The 17,614-nt window shown below is 47.0% G+C and overlaps 1 protein-coding gene across 3 annotated transcripts in view; it reads left to right on the forward strand.

Annotated features, from left to right (window-relative positions):
* The window catches only part of ADCY8 (adenylate cyclase 8), a 163,616-nt gene that overhangs the window by 123,400 nt on the left and 22,602 nt on the right, over positions 1 to 17,614 (forward strand). For 2 of the 3 annotated variants that reach the window (XM_037501680.1, XM_037501690.2), the window contains 3 exons: positions 4,371 to 4,572; positions 6,603 to 6,692; positions 16,449 to 16,621. In XM_037501680.1, coding sequence (XP_037357577.1) covers positions 4,371 to 4,572; positions 6,603 to 6,692; positions 16,449 to 16,621 — 465 coding nt within the window. The remainder of the gene's footprint in view (positions 1 to 4,370; positions 4,573 to 6,602; positions 6,693 to 16,448; positions 16,622 to 17,614) is intronic. The other variant, XM_037501685.2, reaches the window with a different exon arrangement.

Genomic DNA, 17,614 nt, shown 5'->3' on the forward strand with positions numbered 1-17,614 from the left:
ATACTCAACTGCAGCCTCACACAAAAGGTTAATAAAAGGTTTATTTGCAAAAGAAAGGGAAAATGATGAAATGAATAACTCAGGGAGAAAAAGAGGGAGGTAAACTCATGAATGTGTCCTACCCCTTCCGCTGACCTGGAATCCCAATGGCACGCTGAGAGCTGGCAAAGAGCCAAGAGCTGGGAGGCCAAGAGAGCCCCAAGGCCCACGTGTCTGGTTTTATACCAAACCTGGCAGATTAACCCCACCTGCAGGTCCCAGCAACCCTCCCTTTGGTGATGATGGGATTTGTCATTTCTAGCATCTTGATGGCTTCGTCTGGCTCGGGGTGGAGTCCACAAAGCCTGTGTGGAGTTTGCTCAGGACGTCCTTTCCCCCAACATCCTCCCCTTGTCTCCACATGGTGGAAGGGGCAAGGGCGCTCTCTGGATCCTCCTTGACAAGGGCAATAATCCCACTCCTGAGGACCCCACCCTCATGACCTCATCACCTCCCAAAGATCCCATCACACTGGTATTGGAATTCAACATCTGAATTCCAGGGACACAAACATTCAGCCCCTAGTACCTCCTCCTCTACTGATTCAACAACTCAGAAGGAAGTGTTGACAGTTTAAAGTTACATGAGGTTCTCAGGTGGATTCTGCAAGAAAACCGTTCCTTACAGGATCCAGCCCTCCCAGACACCCCACCGAAAGTATATCAAAAGCACAATAGCTAAATGGGCAACAAAGCATCCATTTTATAAATTTCCAAGCAAATGCTTGATTTATCGATGCAAAACTCTGGTGAAAAGCTGAACTAGAAACTGTGACTAAGTCAAGAGACCACATGGTGTCTATCCTGAATGTCTGCTGCCTCCCACCTCACCCCCACCTTCTCACTCCAGTGTGGATCTTACTGTCATGATGCTTGGAAGGACCAACACAAGGTGCCTCCCCACCCCAGGTGTCGAAGGAAGAAGTGAGGCAGACCTGAGAAGGTGCCCATAAGGATTTCCAGGGGGGCTGGGGAGGGCTGGGTGGAGGACAGGGGTGTCCTGAGCTTTCTTACTTAAAGGAAGAGAGAGCCTGGCCAAAAAGAAAAGTTGGCCATAGGGAATGTCAGCATTCTGGCTTCCCAGCCCCATCCCCATGGATCTGGGAGGAAAGAGGAGCATCTTAAATTTGTAGAAATGTTGACTTAACAGTGACCTTGCTCGTCAAGAACAAGGTCTACTGAACATCCCAGATACTCTGGCTAGTTGGCGTGGCCCTTCTCGTTGGGGAGGACTCAACACGAGGATAGAGAGAAGAGCTGGGAGTTTGGGTGGAAATTCTCTTCCCTCTGAGGACTGGAGAGGGATGTCATAGTCTTCTCTCCCCACAAGTAGCATAAGCCAGTGAGCAGTTATTAAACATTTTCTGGATACTCAACACTCAACCCTATGCCAGGTGTCGTGGAAGAATCCAAAGAAATGCTGAGTTTCCCAGGGTGAGCAGGATGTCCTTCTAGGGGCGTGGGGAGCACCAGGCTTCTGGAAGAACACACAGAGGTAGAAGCAGCACAAGTTTAGGGGATGTGCTTCAGTGTTGCTGTGAAGTGTGGAGACATGAGAAAGAGGCAGAGAGAACCAGGGCTGGCCTGGGTTCACAGCCCTGCACTGGGTCCCTAGATGATACCTGGATGACCTTGATGACTTTGGAAGAGTTTGGAGCTCCTGCTGAGCAGCTTCCAAACTCACCTGTGCCTGGTCTCCCCTGCCTCACACCTGAAATAGGTATTCATCATCTCCATGGCTGTCTCACCTTGTGGAGACACATCAGCCTCTGGGTGGGCCCCTTCTCTCCCGGGACTGCCTGACAAAGCGACCCACCTGCCTGCTCCTTCATTTGCCTCCCCTGGTGCCCAGGAATAATATGTATGCTGGCAGGGAGTATTTTCCAGCCTGTTTGGGGGCAGTTTCCCATCTGCCTAGAATCCTCCAGGAGCCCACTACTGCACAGACCTTCTGTTCTTACCTAGAACTCCTGCAGACATGTCTTGTCAAGGTGAGCCAGAGAATCAAAACTGTAGAAGTATACTTTAAAAATAAAAAAAAAGGCTCCAACGATGACAGCTGGGACATGACGCTGAGGGCTGTCCACCTCCCGTGATGCTGGGCCATGCAGGAGGCGGCGCCATACTTGGTGACTCCCTCCTTGTAAATGCCTTATCCCCTGGTCTCATGAAGCCAGGCACGCCCCCTCCTGCCTCTTGGACACCTCCCGAGTTCCTTGTATTCCTTGTCTTCTTTCAATCCATTAGTTACTCCCAACGGTTTGAAAATCCCTCTACTCTCAGATCTCGAGCCACCAACCTTTTCATTTCAGACCCCAATATACTCCCCAGCTGTGGCTCTGACAGCTTGACAGGAAGCTGCGACGCACTGCTGATCCAAAGCGCTGAAAATTCGCCTTGTCCAGATCACAGTCATCACCCGCAACCCTGCTAGACGAGCGGCTCTCCCCGCACTGCCCCCATTAGAATGGTGAAAACATGAGCTTCATCCTCATGACTCCCCTCCCCCAACCCTGCCCCCCACATGTGCACAACACTTGTAAAGATCACCTCCACATCTTTTCCTGAGCCCCCCATTATCAGGCTTGTCACCATATATTCCTCCCACGATGACTCAGCTACTTAAATCCTCTCCTAAATACTTTCTCGCCTCTTCATCCCATCCCCCACCTCCCGCTACAATTCTTTTAGATGCACAGATCCCACCAAGGCCTTCCCGGATTCAACACCTTCGATGTCAGCTCACAGCTGCAGGCGGAGTACTTCTCTCACCACTGGAAAACCAAACACACGGGTCACCGTCTTTCTTCTGCTGTTTTACCCTCTTCCCTCCTTAGGCAACTCCTCTTTAATCTCCAAAGCCTGACCTTCGGGTCACCTCTTTTGTGAAGCCTCCCTTGATTCCCTTTCCTAGTTGCTAAGTGATCGCTACTCCCGGTCCTCTCTAGCGGATGGCACATTGTATAACCATTCACCATTTGTGGGTCCACACTCCCCTCTGGATTTTGATCTCCCAGGACATGGGAAGGGTGTGTTTTGAGTCCAGGTAGCCCCAGTGCCTACCACTGTGCCTGGGAAGAAAACACGTTGGATGAACAAATGTCATGATGAAGCCACAGGAGCAGAAAAGATTATTGCCAACATGGACGAATCTATCACTCACCGAATCAGAATAGCAGAGTGGCGTAGCAGAGTAGATTTTAAATTATGACTCTTACCCTTACGACTCACTGTGCCTGGGAAGTTGCTTCTCACTGAACCATAAATCTTCTTCTGGAAAAAGAAATGAAAACACCTCTTAAGTTTGTTGTGAGAAGTGCAAATACGATATTACATATAAAGGGCTTAGAATTGTGCTTAATGCAGTCAGCGCTCAGTACATGGCTGGCCCGGGTGTTATCAAGAAGAAATAAGAAGAGTCGGGCAAGAGGGTGGCGAGGTGCGGTGTCAGGGGGGTCCAGTCTCACTCACTCAGCACAGGCGCGTTGAGCACCGGCCCGTGGAAGGTGTGACAGCCCAGTGATGAACGGCACCTTTACACACAGCAGTTTGCGGACTGAAGTAGGGGTCAAGAAATTCGGGATGTCAGCATGGACACCCATGGCTGGATGGGGGAAGGAGAACAAGGGGTGAATCCCCAAGGAGAAGCAATGCACCCAGTGGTGGGTGGGTTGATAAGGAGAGGGAGCAATCACAGGGGCCTCCAGACATAGGGATTAGGTCAAGTTGCTAGAAGCAACTTGATGCCCAGAAGAGGTGTCTAGTAGGCAGGACGTTCCGCAGGACAGAGTTTAAGTTGGAGCTTGGGCTCTAGAGTTGTAGTTGGGGGTGAAGGAGTTGGGAGCGATGTTGAAATCTTGGGTAAAGGGGAGTCTCACACGGATGGCAGGTCATTGCAATCACTCCATGCAAGCCACTGTGATCACTCACTAAACAGCAACTCGGAACAGGTGCCAAGTTCATTCTTGGCATGAGATGGAAACCCATCTTGAAGAGGAGAGGGTTGGGATGACAGTCCAGTGGGGTGTGCCTTGGCAGCAGTTTCTGGTGAGAAAGATGAGTGACGAAAGGAGCAAAAGCAAAATAAAAGGCAGGAGCAACACATCAAGTCAATCATTTGATGTCCATTACAGAGTTTCTCCATCGAGAGTGTTCTGTGGATGGAAGAAATTTTTAAAAATGTCTCCCACTAGCAATGCTTCTCTTGAACAGACAGACCTTTAGAGGAATTACAGGGTGCAAAGTGTGGGGAAGGGCGACAGTGGAGGGACTTGCTTGCCGGCCTCACGCATGCTGACGGCACGTGACCCAGCCTTCTCTGCTTCCCTGCAGGCTGATGCCAGTGGCCATCCAGTTTTCCATCCTGATTATGTTGCACTCGGCGCTGGTCCTCATCACCACAGCAGAGGATTACAAGTGTTTGCCCCTCGTCCTCCGGAAAACTTGCTGTTGGATTAACGAGACCTATTTGGCGCGGAACGTCATCATCTTTGCATCCATCTTGATTAATTTCCTGGGCGCCATCCTAAATATCGTAAGCATCCCAAGCCCATCAGCCCTCCAGTGTCTACTGGACAGTCGTGAACTAAGAGTTTATGGAGCCTGCAGCTTCTTGCTTTGCCTGTCTAGGTACCTGTTACCTTCCTGTGCCCACTCCAGCCCCAAGCTTAGGGACAGAACACTAACGTGGCTCCTGTCACAACTGGGCATTTTGCTGGTGGCAGATTGTCTTTTTCCCAGTGGGGGAGGTCATCTACTGCAAAGGAACTCCAGACACCCCTAATGTTCTATGCTGTCAATGGCCAATCTATTCTCATCGTAAGTGACTTTAGTTAGCACATACTAAGTCCCTACCTGCTGTGTGCCATGCATTGAAGGAGAAGCTGCCTGTGTTTTTCTTATTTAATCCTCACACAAACCCGGTGAGGTAAGTCTCATTGTCCCCACTTTATGGCTGAGGAAACCGAGGCTCAGAGACATGACGTGACTTGCTAAGAAGGTCTGTCTGACTCCATGACTCATGCTCATTCAAAAACGCTGACCTGTACCTCCGGGAGCCAGGGGCTGGGGATGGAGACCCAATAGCTGTCATTATTGAGCGCCTGCGGTGTGCTGCAGGTAGGTATCACGGTTGTCATGTGAAGGATGAGGAAGCTGCATTTCAGGAGGCTGAGCTGCCAGTGAGTTCACAGTGGGTGTGACACCTCAGACTCAGATGAAGCTCCAACTGCCATATTCATCCTTGTTTTTAATTTGGTGATTCATGTTTTGATTTCTCTCTCTCTCTCTAGAAAGATAACCTGGTAGCAATAGGCATTTTCTGTGTACCTACAGTCTGTGTTGCCCATAGTTGAGGGATCTAGATAGGGGAACGATTTATCTGATTGCAGGTTTAGAACATGCCCATCGAGAGAGGCCAGTTGAGGCATCTTCTGCTGGCTGACCCCATCCTGTGCCCTTTGGGCCTGAGGGCGGGTCTCCAAAGGCTCAGGGACCGTGCCCCACTCAGTGATCAGCCATGGTTGGAGGCTTATCCTGCCTAAAATCCTTTGCCAAATGGTCCAGTAATTATGTAACGTCTGCTCTGTAACGTCACTCCACTCTGTGGTTGGCCTTATGGTAAAGGACTCTGGGGGATAAAGGTGCATTCATTAGCTAATGAACATTTCATAGATTTTGACCATGGAAGACCATGGGGTTTCTGGTCACAGCATGTGAGGTTGTAGCCAGGATCGCAAGTCTTGACGGATCGGATGTCTCTGGGCTACAGATTTGGAAGTCAGCTCCACGATCTAGGTCAGGGTTGCCTCTGGGCAATCCATGCCACAGTAGTGTGGGAGTAAGTTCCAAGGCTGTGGAGTCAGATGAGCTTGTGTTCAAGTCTCAGCTCCATCGCTTACCAGCCGGGTGACCCTGGACAAGTTTCTCTACATCTCAGAGTTCCCTGTCTTTAGCTTGTAAAATGGGGATGCCATTGGTAGCTACATCACCAGGGGGTTGTGAGGCCTGTTCATATTAAGTGTCTGGCACAGAGGAGGCAGAGAGTCTATGGTGCAAAATCTTTCTGAGTGCCACAAAGCCCAGCAGCAGTTTCTGGTCTAGGAAACGCCCGCTTCCCCCTCCCCTCCATGAGCTGAGTCTTTCTGGAAAATGTGCCCCCACAGGCCCCTGGAACGGTCCCAGCTGTTGATGTGGAGACATGTGAGCAAACCCCAGAACCCCAGACCTTTCCTCTTGGGCCCCAGTTCTCTCTATGAGCCCCCCAGAGCCAAGCACCAGCCCAGTGACCTTGCGTGACAGTGCCAGTGACCAGTCCAGTCTGCTGCTGTGGCTTGCAAAGGCCCTTCTGAGCATGCGCTTTCTTTAAAATAAAAGCAGATCAGGCCGGCCCCCCAACCTCACGCTGGTCCCCCCCTGAGCGTCAGCAGCAGCCCCGTGGGGATAGCGCCCCCTAGTTTCCAACACTCACACTGACGTTGTTGTTCCTGTGTTCTTTTTTTGTTTTTTTGTTTTTATTTTTTGTTTTTGTTGCTGTTGTTCTTTTTTTTTTTTTTTAATCCGCAGCTGTGGTGTGATTTTGACAAGTCGATACCCTTGAAGAACCTGACTTTCAATTCCTCAGCTGTGTTTACAGATATCTGCTCCTACCCAGAGGTATTTATTCATGAGCTCCCCGGGGCGAGACCTGGGTGTAGATTCCACACCCCAAATCAGCCAGACTGGCTGCAGGGCCTTAGAGAGTCCTCCAGAGGCCCAGCCTCCCTCTTCTGCCTCTTCCTCCTTCTCAGTCTTTTTCTGCCTTTCCCGCTCTCCTTCCACCTCCCTGTCTCTCTCGGCTCCCTCCCCTGCTTCTCCCACTCCACCCTTTCCCTGTTTCTCGCTTCCTTCTTTCACCTCCTTTGCTGCTCCTTCCCCGTTCCCTTCTCGCCATTGTCCTCTTACCCTTTGTCTCTGCCTCCCCTACTTGCCTCCCCCAACTCATCTTCAAACCCTGCAGCAGAATGTCCTGCTGTCTCCATCACAGGGCAGCACGCAGAGTTACTACTCTGAGTTTACCACACTGAAAAAGGAGAGGGAGTTGAAGGAAGCGAGCAGGGAGGGCGAGAAAGACACACAATTGCAGGATACCACGACTCAACTTCCATCAAAGTGGTATAGAAAGAGCCCAGGGCACCATAGGGTGGGGAGGTGTCCCAATAGGACACCCGCCATCATAAGTGTGGCCCTCTCCTGGCCACAGAGCTGCTGGCCTGGCCTGGGCTGTGGAGTCAACTCAAGGGGTAGGCAGAGAGTAATCTTAGACTCTGTTCTCCACTGTCCAGATCTTTATTTTTGCTTAAAGATTTATTTATTTATTTTAAAGATTTATTTATTTATACAAGACCTGGGGTACAGTCAGAGGCACGGGAGGGTGAGAGAATTCACCAGAGCCAGAGCGGAGAGCAAAACAGGCACACGGACCAAAGACACTGCTGAGGGGAGCAGCGGGTGAGGCAGGAGAGGTCTGCCGCGCCGTGTGGGTATCTCCCTGGCCGGCCGGGAATCGAACCCATACTGCAGAGGCTGCGGACACCTTCACAGCACTGCACTCAACCCGCTGCACCACCGGGGAGGCCCTAAAGATTTATTTATTTATGCATACAAGAGCTGGGGTACAGGCCAGAGGTGAGAGGGATGAGAATATTCACCAGAGACAGAGTGGGGAGCAGAACAGGCAGATTTACTGAAATACGCTGCTGAGGGGAGCAGCGGGCGTGGCAGGAGGGGTCTGCTGCGCCATGTGGGTAGCTCCCTGGCCAGCCGGGGGATTGAACTCGTGCTGCAGTGGCTGCAGACAGCTTCATAGGTTGCGTCTTAACCCCTTGCGCCACCAGGGAGGCCCGTGCCCAGACCTTTACATGGGGCAGAACTGTAGGCAGGGAGAAGGGCCACTGGCATGTCCCTCAGATCCCAGCCAACCCCACACCCTGTAGACCCCGAGCAGACTCGTGTTCTCTGAGAGCCCCTCCAGCATATGGCTGGAGAAAGGCTCTCAGTTCTCCCACCAACACCCCAGAATTGGTCTTAGAATCACTCTGAAAAGGAGACCCAGCCACACCTGCTTGATACGCATGACATCACGAAGGTGTGTGTCGGGGGCGGGGGGGGGGGGGGCTGTGCCATCTCCACTTTATAGACAATGAAACAAAGTGATTTCTCAGCTTCACCCCGTCCTGCCTTCCACCCGTCCTCACCTCTTTCCATCCTTCCTTCTTTCTCCTCTTTTTAATTCACTTATCAAGACCTGGCGCTGCAATTCAAACTGCATCTGCCCGCATGAGCCCTGGCTTGCTCTCTAGCCCAGGGCCGAGGGAGCGTGGCTGTCTTGAGGTCATCCAGTGCAGGTCGGAACAGGGTCTCCCTTCTGGGCTGCCCACCATGTGCTCTGGGATTTTGAGGCCCTGGTTTCATGGACTCTGTGGGACACCAGCTCCCCGAGAATGTCTCGGTTTGGAGGGCATGAGGAAAGTCCCCAGAGGCAGTGAGTTAGCCGAGTATGAGAAACCGAGAGTGAGGCAGAAGGTGGATGTCACTGCTAACGGAGCCCCTGCCCTGGAGCTCTGGCGTTCTGAGTCAGTTCTCACTCTCTCTGAACCTCAGCTTCCTCAACCATACAGTGGGAAGTACAGCCCCTTCTTCACATGACCATGGTGGCGCGAAGGACCAAGTCAGCAAGCGCTGAGTTTCTGACATGATGTCTGACATGAATCAGGTGTTTATTAATTAACCATCTGATTATTAATTAAGTGGGTTAAACATTAATTAATTAAATCACCTATTAACTTATTAACTAACAACTAATATGGGCCCCCACATGACTCTATATCCCAGACCCCAAACCAGAACTTTCAAACTCAGACCTGGACTTGCCAAACTTCAGAGAGCAGCAGGTAAGCTTTCTGATCACAAAGCTTCCTTCCTCTCTGCGCCTCAGTTTCCTGTCTGCACAGTGAGGATGAATGTAATGCTTTCCTCATGGGTAGTTGTGAGGATGAAGTGAATAAATCTGTCTAAAGTGTTTATAGCACAAAGTATCTGCTCATTAGAGGTCAGCCAGGATTTACCTGTGATTTTTAGTGAAAAGGTTTTGAGCCTGCCTCCCCCACACACGTTCACCTGTAAGTTACATACCTGAACCACCGGGCTATTATAACGTGTCCATATGAAACAAACACCAAAGGTGAGATAAAATAAATACTGATTGGAGTCCTAGTATTTTCCTCCCACAACCAAAAGTTCATTACACCTAAGGGTCAAAAAATTATGGCTCCAGGCCCAGTTCTGCCTGCCTGTATCAAGAAACAGCCAAGCTCATTGTGCACAGACTGCCTTGAACACATACATGGCAGGGCTGAGGCGCCTCCACAGAAGTGGTGTGGCTGCTAAGGCCAAAACATCGCCTGTCTGGCACATTAGAGACAAAGTTTGCCAACTCCTGACACCCTGGATCCCCACAGTCCTAAAAGAGGGGGATCCAGACTCTTTCTGTCAACAGCTGCTACGACACCAGAGTGGACCCAGCACTTCCCACCTGGTGTATGTGGTTGTTTCCTGCCTAAGACTTGTCTCCCAGACGTCAGCCCTCCCAGCAGGCAGCGTGCCCAGCCCCCCAGCACCCGTGAGTGTGTCCCCAGACACTGCCCCTTCTCTCTGAGCCTTGGTTTCCTCGTATGTCTATCTGACCTCTTCACCTCACCCCATGAGAAGTGAAAGTCAGTCCAAAAACATGTTATTAAACAGGATGATGGGACATAAACAGAAGAGGCTGACATAGATGACTTAGAGCATAATGTGAATAGAGCAGAGATCAGCAGAGGATCCAGCCAGTGTGTGCATGGGAGGAAACTAGCCCGTGCTTGGAAAAGAGCCATTTGTTTCTGGTCTCCATGTTGGTCTCTTAATCCATTTGTCTTTCAATGTCGGTATCACACTCTTCTGATTCCTGTAGTGTAAGATGTCTCAAAAGCAAATAATGAGGTCATATTAACCCTCCAACTTGGTTCTACATTTTCAAGTTGTTTTACTATTCTAGATCCTTTATATTTCCACAAAGATGTTATAATCAACCTCATAAATTCCTTAAAAAAATATCTGGAAGAAAGAAGAGAGAGAGAGGTATCAATTTCAGTGATCCAGATATATGCAGTTTATTGTTTGTGGATTGCAACTCAGTACAGATGTTTTTAAAATTAAGTACAAAATCGGAATAAGGAAGAAGAGAGGCCAGCACTATAGAGGCTCTGTCCATGTCATCTCCATAGTCAGAAAACTCGGGTTTTGAATTCAAGCTCTGCTGCTTATAACCCTGGAGTCTTATACAAGTCACTTCACCAATTTGAACCTCTTTTCCTAACTAGGAATAAAAATTGTGCCAACTTCTTAGGGTTCTTGTGAGGCTAGATCAAGAGCATGACCTATATAGCACTTAGTACAATTTTTGGTGCATAATGTTTACTAAATATTAGCCTTTGTTATGATGGAGATGAAAGGAGAAAGAGCAAAAAAGAGGAAGAGAAACAAAGATAATCAATGATAATAAAACAAATAACTTAATTATTTAATTCCAAAAGGGATATAAAAATTAGTGTTCCCCTAAACTCTTGCTTCATTTCTCTGGTTAAGTTCTCAGGCAGGAATCAGAACCCCAGGTGATCCTGCTGGTGGAGGTCTAATTCCCCAGCTGATATTCAGGATAAAATTAGATTTTCCCAAGTTTATTAAATAAACTGGTGGCAGGTTTATTAAATAATTTAAAAAAAAATGGCATGCCAGATAATTCTACTCCAATTTCAGAACTCTCTGCTGGTTGAACAGAGGGACATTACATAAGCTCACTTCACTTCAGCACAAGGCCAATTGTTGTCATGACTAAATACACGCAGGGGATCACTTCGGTTTTCCCCTAATGGTAATCAATATAACCATTTTTGGAATTGCCTTTCCCCACCAAGATGAAACCAATCAAATAGAGAGCCATTATATCACCATGAGATTCGAAAACAATTTCTACCTCATTGAGGCTTAGATGCCAAGTCTTTGAGGTTATTGATCAGCCTAGGAAACACAACAGGTTTGCATGACAAAGAATTCTTCTCCCAGTAATTAGCTGTGTGGCCTTGTGTAAATCACCTAACCTCTCTGAGCTGCATTTTCCCCCATCCATCTACAGGAATAATTCATAATGCCTATTTCATAAAACTTTCCATGATAAATAGTGATAATATACATAGAATTCATTAAATGTTAGTTTCTCTCTCCTCTCAGGCCTTTGGTAACTAGGAGAAAATGGGTTGTGCTTAATGGTAGATTTGAATTTAAGGAAACAGATAAGGCTGTAACAAATTTTTTTAATGCATGAGTCTTTTGGTTTCAAACAGGAGATTTTCTGCATAACCGTGTGAACAGTATATGAATAGAAATTTGAACAGACCACAATTTCATAGCAATATCAATCTCTTGGCTTCACCAATTGTTTATATGTTGGTGACCACCAAGAATTGCATTGTTCTCTGAAAGTTTCCATTCTTTCTTTGGACAACAGTGACTTCTAAAAATTGACTGCTCTGTTTCCTTCTTGTCCTGTGAGTTCATAATGGGCTTTTGGTAGCAACCAAATGGGCACAGTGAGGATGGCTCATGTTGGTAGATCCTCATGGCTTCTTCATGTCCTATCATGTGAAGAACCTTCTTCCTCCTCCTCTTCTGAGTGGAAGATGCATGCATGTTGCAGAGGTGAAAGCACCTTCCAGAATAACGTGCCTAGAAACATTTGTCTGTTGTACAAGCTCTGATTCCTCGTCTGTTGGGTAGTACCCAAATCGTGTTTTTAAGGCTGCAGTTCTCCATTCATTGCAATCCATCCTGGATGACTTACCGTTGTTTATTTCCGAAGCAGTGATCTAATGAACCCATTACGAACATGAACCCTGTTTATAGCTCCTTGGAGCTATAGAATAAAGTGCAGACTCCCCAGCAGGACACACAAAAGTTTCTGCAATGTGGCTTTGCCTCCTCTCAGCCTTCCTGCATCGGTGTACCTCACACCGGAGTAGAATGTGTGAGCGTGTTAGCTACAATACCTCCCGAAGTCTTAAGTAGAAAAAGGAAGGCAGCGCATTTCCAACTTACTAGTTCTCCTTACTAATTAAATGGGTCTCTAATGTACCCTAAGAAATCATTCTCCTATAAATCTGTTCCATTATACCTTTGAGTTAATGTCATTCTCTCTTCCCAGAATGTTTTTCCCTTTCCATTTTCTCTATGTGAAATCCTACCCATCCGTTACGTCAAGTTCAAACTCATCTGTCCTATAAGCCTCCCCCCTTCCCTGTGCTTGTGTTCTCCATAGAGGCAGAGTACTTTCCATGGGTTATTGCAGAGGTGTTCCTGCATCTGCTTCATATTTTAGACCAAGAACCATCTTTTACCTTCAAGTCCACAATGCCCATACCATACCTTGATTGCAGTAGACGTTCAATCAATGCTGATGACATTTTTAAAATTAAAAAAAAAAAAAACTTGAATTATTTGTTATGCACTCATAAGGTTTTGCTCAAGACCACAATAATTTCAACTACTTTTGGCCCCACAGATGATTAATAATCTGCACTGATAAAACACTGCACAGCCCTTTGTTATAATTCAGGTCACAGTGAAACAGGACCCTCAGATCTACTCCTTTTTCCTTTGTTAAAATGGGGGGTGGTCTTAAGAGTTTCTCTGGATGCAGAAAGTGAACTCTGGAGGATGAACTTGCCATTGCCTGTTCACTTCTCTTCACTCACAGTCTGCACAAAGACCTAAAAACTCTTACTAAGGCGAGATATTAAAGGACAGTTGAAAGCTTATCATCCATTTGAGACAAGGATATAATTGCATTTATTAGGAAAAGGAGAGACAAAAGTGAGGGATGACTCAGACACCGGGCCCCCCAAGGGCAGAGTCAGCTCCTTGCTCATTACTGAGTCCATCCCACGCTCAGGGGTGTTCAGGCTGCTCTCTCCACATTGGTTGGTGTCTGTTGAAGGGTCTATGAATGGGCCAATGTGACTTAAAAAGACAATAAACATGTCTTCAGTTGTTGCTCAGGAATTTTTTTTTTTAAATAATAAATTTTATTTTTATATTCCCCCATACAACTGCACATGCCCCATTCTGACCCCAATCCCTCCCCTCCCGGCCCCCACCCCCCAAAAAGTGTCTCTGGTTCACAGTTTTTTGTTGATTTTGATTTTCACTTTCTTATAGTTATTCTTTTTCCTGATCCTTTATTTAAGTTTTCTAGATTCCTGCTATGAGTGAGACCATCCGGTATTTTTCTTTTTCTTTTTGGCTTATTTCGCTGAGCATGATCCCTTCCAGCGCCATCCATGTTGCTGCAAATTGCATGTGTTTATCTTTTTTGAATGCTGAGTAATATTCCATGGTATATATGTACCACATCTTCTTGATCCAGTCATCTATTTTTGGGCATTTGGGCTGTTTCCAAAGCTTAGCTATTGTAAATAGTGCTGCTATAAACATAGGGGTGCAGGTGTTCTTTGGAATGGATGTTTCTGTGTCCTTTGGGTAAATACCTAGGAGTGGAATTGCTGGATCCTATGGAAGCTCTATGTTTAGTAGGTCCAGAAATCTCCACACAGCTCTCCATAGTGGTTGGACCAGTTTGCACTCCCACCAACAGTGCAGAAGAGTTCCTTTTTCTCCACAACCTTGCCAACATTTGTTGTTGCTAGTTTTTTTAATATGTGCCATTCTCACTGGTGTAAGATGGTATCTCATGGTAGTTTTGATTTGCTTTTCCCTGATTACAAGTGATGTTGAACATTTTTTCATATGTCTGTTGGCCATTTGCATTTCCTCTTCAGAGAAGTTTCTTTTCAGCTCTTCTGCCCATTTTTTGACTGGAGTATTTTCTTTGTTGTTGTTGAGTTTCATCAGCTCTTTGCAGATTTTTGTGATCAGTCCTTTATCATTAGCGTTGGGTGCAAAAATGTTCTCCCAGTTGGTGGGGTTTCTCTTTGTTTTTGTTATTGTCTCTTTTGCTGTGCAGAAGCTCTTTAATTTGATGTAGTCCCAGCTATTTATCTTTGCCTTCACTATCACTGCTTTGGGTGATGTGTCTGTAAAGATGTCTTTGATATGCAAATCACATAGTGTTTCACCTATATTTCCTTCTATGTATTTTATGGTTTCAGGTCTTATGTCTAGTTCTTTAATCCATTTTGAGTTGATTTTTGTGTATGGTGTGAGGTAGTGGTCAAGCTTCATTCTTTTGCATGTAGCAACCCAGTTTTCCCAGCACCATTTATTGAACAAACTTTCTTTGCTCCAATGCATAGTCTTTGCTCCTTTGTCAAAGATTAGTTGACCATAAATCTGTGGGTTTATTTCTGGATTTTCTATTCGATTCCATTGGTCTGTATGTCTGTTCTTGTTCCAATACCATGCAGTTTTGATGATTATGGCTTTGTAGTATAGTTTGAAGTCTGGGAGTGTGATGCCTCCATTCCCTTCTTTTTTTTTCAGTAGAGCTTTGGCTATTCGGGGTTTTTGGTGATTCCATATGAATTTCATCAATAATTGTTCTATTTCTTTGAAGAATGACATTGAAATTTTGATTGGAATAGCATTGAATTGGTATATTGCTTTTGGTAGGATGGCCATTTTAATAATGTTTATTCTTCCAATCCATGTGTTGCTCAGGAATTTTTACAAATTCTTATCCATTCCTCTGCCCATACAGAAAGTGTCTGTTCTTGTGATAGGAGAGAGAAGGCAGCCAGTTGTTACAAAAATAATGATGATGATGATGATGATGATGATGTATAACAAGTTTGGAGTAGATTTTAGAAATGATCAAGTCCAGTATAAGAGTCACAGTCACATGGACTGGTTCAACCCCAGGGTCCTACATGCCATTTTCTTATCATGAGAGCTGGAATAATTTACCTAAATTCTACACACTTCAGTTTCTTTACCTATAAAATGGGAATTCTGATTCCCATCTGGGCCAGCTACTTGGAAAATTACAAGAGAAAACATATATAAAGATCAAAGTACCGATAATGCAAGTTTTATTCTCTTCTCCCAACAGATAATCTGAACCTACCATCCAGAATGATGGATTGGGACACTGATCTAAGGGAAATATACTGAAGAGTTTCCTATAGAAGCTGGAATGTGGCTGAGCAGATAAACACGCAGGAGCCATTCAGATATCCCAGCCCTTGAGTGGCTCCACACTTGCCCTTTGAACAGCTGCTCCTAGTACAGGGTGTTAGATGTCCGGCTGGGCTATGAAGGGTGCCCTGCAGCAACGAGTCCATTTCCAGAAGCTCAGAGATGTGCATGAAGGCTTTTCAGGGGAGGGGACACCTGAGCTGACATTTGTCAGAGGAGTAAGGTTTACCTGCATGGAAGAGATCTTAGCAATGAGACAGTGGGGGTGCAAAACCCTGAGGTACCAGAGAGCAAAGAAACTGGGGCAGCCAGTAGTGAGGCTGGGACACATCTGGGATTGGCAAATGAGTGGAAATCTCTTACATGAAACCCTGTGAACTTTCTATTCGGAAAAAAACAAACAAACAAACATAATTTGAGGGAATGGAAAGCAATGAAAGGACTTGGAGTTAAAAAGCAGCGTAATCATGTTCGTGCTTTAGAAATACTGGGTAGAGGGACCTCCCTGGTGGCCTAGGGGTTAAGTCTCAGCACTCTCACTGCTGCAACCTGAGTTCAATCCCCGGCCAGGGAGCTGACCCACATGGCGTGGCAGACCTCTCCTGTCTCCCTACTGCTCCCCTCAGCAGTGTAGTTCAGTAGATCTACCTGTTCTGCTCCCCACTCTGTCTCTGGTGAATCCTCTCACCTCTTCACCTCTGGCCTGCACCCCAGCTCTTCAATGTATAAATAAATAAATCCAAAAAAAAAAAAATGCTGGGTAGAGAGTGATAACAGGGTGGGAGCAGAACTTTCAGAAAACTATTCCAAAACTGTAGGAGAGATCTAACACAGAACCAGGGTGGTAGGAGAAGCTGGCGTGAGGGGAGCTCCTTGAAGGAAGCAGAAAGACAGACTTGGGACGACTGACTGTGTGATATGGGGACAAGGAAGGCAACAAAGATGGGATGGGATGTTTCTGGCTTAGGGAATGGTGTGACTGGTTCCCCCCAACAAATAAAGGATAGGGGCTTGGAGAAGTGTAAGAAAATGAAGAGCTCCCTATGGGACCTACTAAATTTGAGGCCTGCCTCACCCTCCACCGGGATATACTCGGCCAGCGCCCCTGTAAGGAGACCTCTGGGCACCCATCACCGCAAGAGCCGCTGGCATCCCTGTCGAACCTGACGCCACGTTCTCTGTTTCCAGTACTTTGTCTTCACGGGGGTGCTGGCCATGGTGACCTGCGCCGTGTTCTTGCGCTTGAACTCTGTCCTCAAGCTGGCCGTGCTGCTGATTATGATCGCCATCTACGCGCTGCTGACCGAGACCCTCTATGCCGGCCTCTTCCTGCGCTACGACAACCTGAACCACAGTGGAGAGTGAGTACTGGCCGCTGAATGTCCAAAAGAGCAGGGCGTTGCTGCTGGGGGAGGGGAGGGGAGGGAGGGGGGTGGAGAGGGGAGGGAGAGGGGACAGAATCAGGATGGTCCAGGACACGGAATTATGGTGCTTGGATGGTGGGTCTGGAGAGGTAACATGCATCTGAGGAGGTGAGAATTTATTCCCCTAAATCATACATGGTGTTGTAAACCAATATTACCTCAATGGGGGCGGGGGGGGGGATGCTAAGAGTTTATTTATTTATTTTTTAATGATTTATTTATTTATGCACACAAGAACTGGGGTCCAGGCCAGAGGTGTAGGGGGGTGAGAGGATTCACCACAGACAGAGTGGGGAGCAGAACAGGCAGACTGATGAAATACACTGCTGAGGGGAGCAGCGGGTGAGTCAGGAGAGGTCTGCTGCGCCCTGTGGGTTGCTCCCTGGCTGGCCTGGAATCGAACTCGTGCTGCAGTGGCTGCCGATAGCTTCATAGGTTGCGTCTTAACCCCTTGCACCACCAGGGAGGCCCAAGAGTTTATTTTTTAAATACATGTTCAACTTCCAGTGGGAAGAGGCACCGCTGGATGGACTGAATATCCACATATTCCTCAGCTTAGACACCAGCTAGTTCACAGGCAGAGTAAAATCTCCATTTTACAAATTGATCATTTATATTAATTACAGATAAATTAATGATTGTAGTTTGAACTAAATCATAGCTCAGATCTCCTCTACACCTGATAACGTATGATCCCTTCAGCTCTAGCATCTCCCAGACTTACCGGTCTGATAACTCGACAATCTCAGCCTCACGCATTGCAGACGCTGCTCTGCGCACTTTCTAGGCTCCTTGCATTTTGAAATAGTGGAAATATCAAAAACAATCATATCTTAGTTGACATTCCTTGAAGAGCAGAGCCTGGGGCTGGGACAGGCTGATGTGCTAACTCAACACCAGGAAACAAGAGTGTGTGAAAGGGAAAGTGAG

Source organism: Talpa occidentalis, unplaced genomic scaffold, assembly GCF_014898055.3.
Source record: "Talpa occidentalis isolate TD23 unplaced genomic scaffold, MPIMG_talOcc4v2.1, whole genome shotgun sequence".
NCBI classification, from domain to species: domain Eukaryota; kingdom Metazoa; phylum Chordata; class Mammalia; order Eulipotyphla; family Talpidae; genus Talpa; species Talpa occidentalis.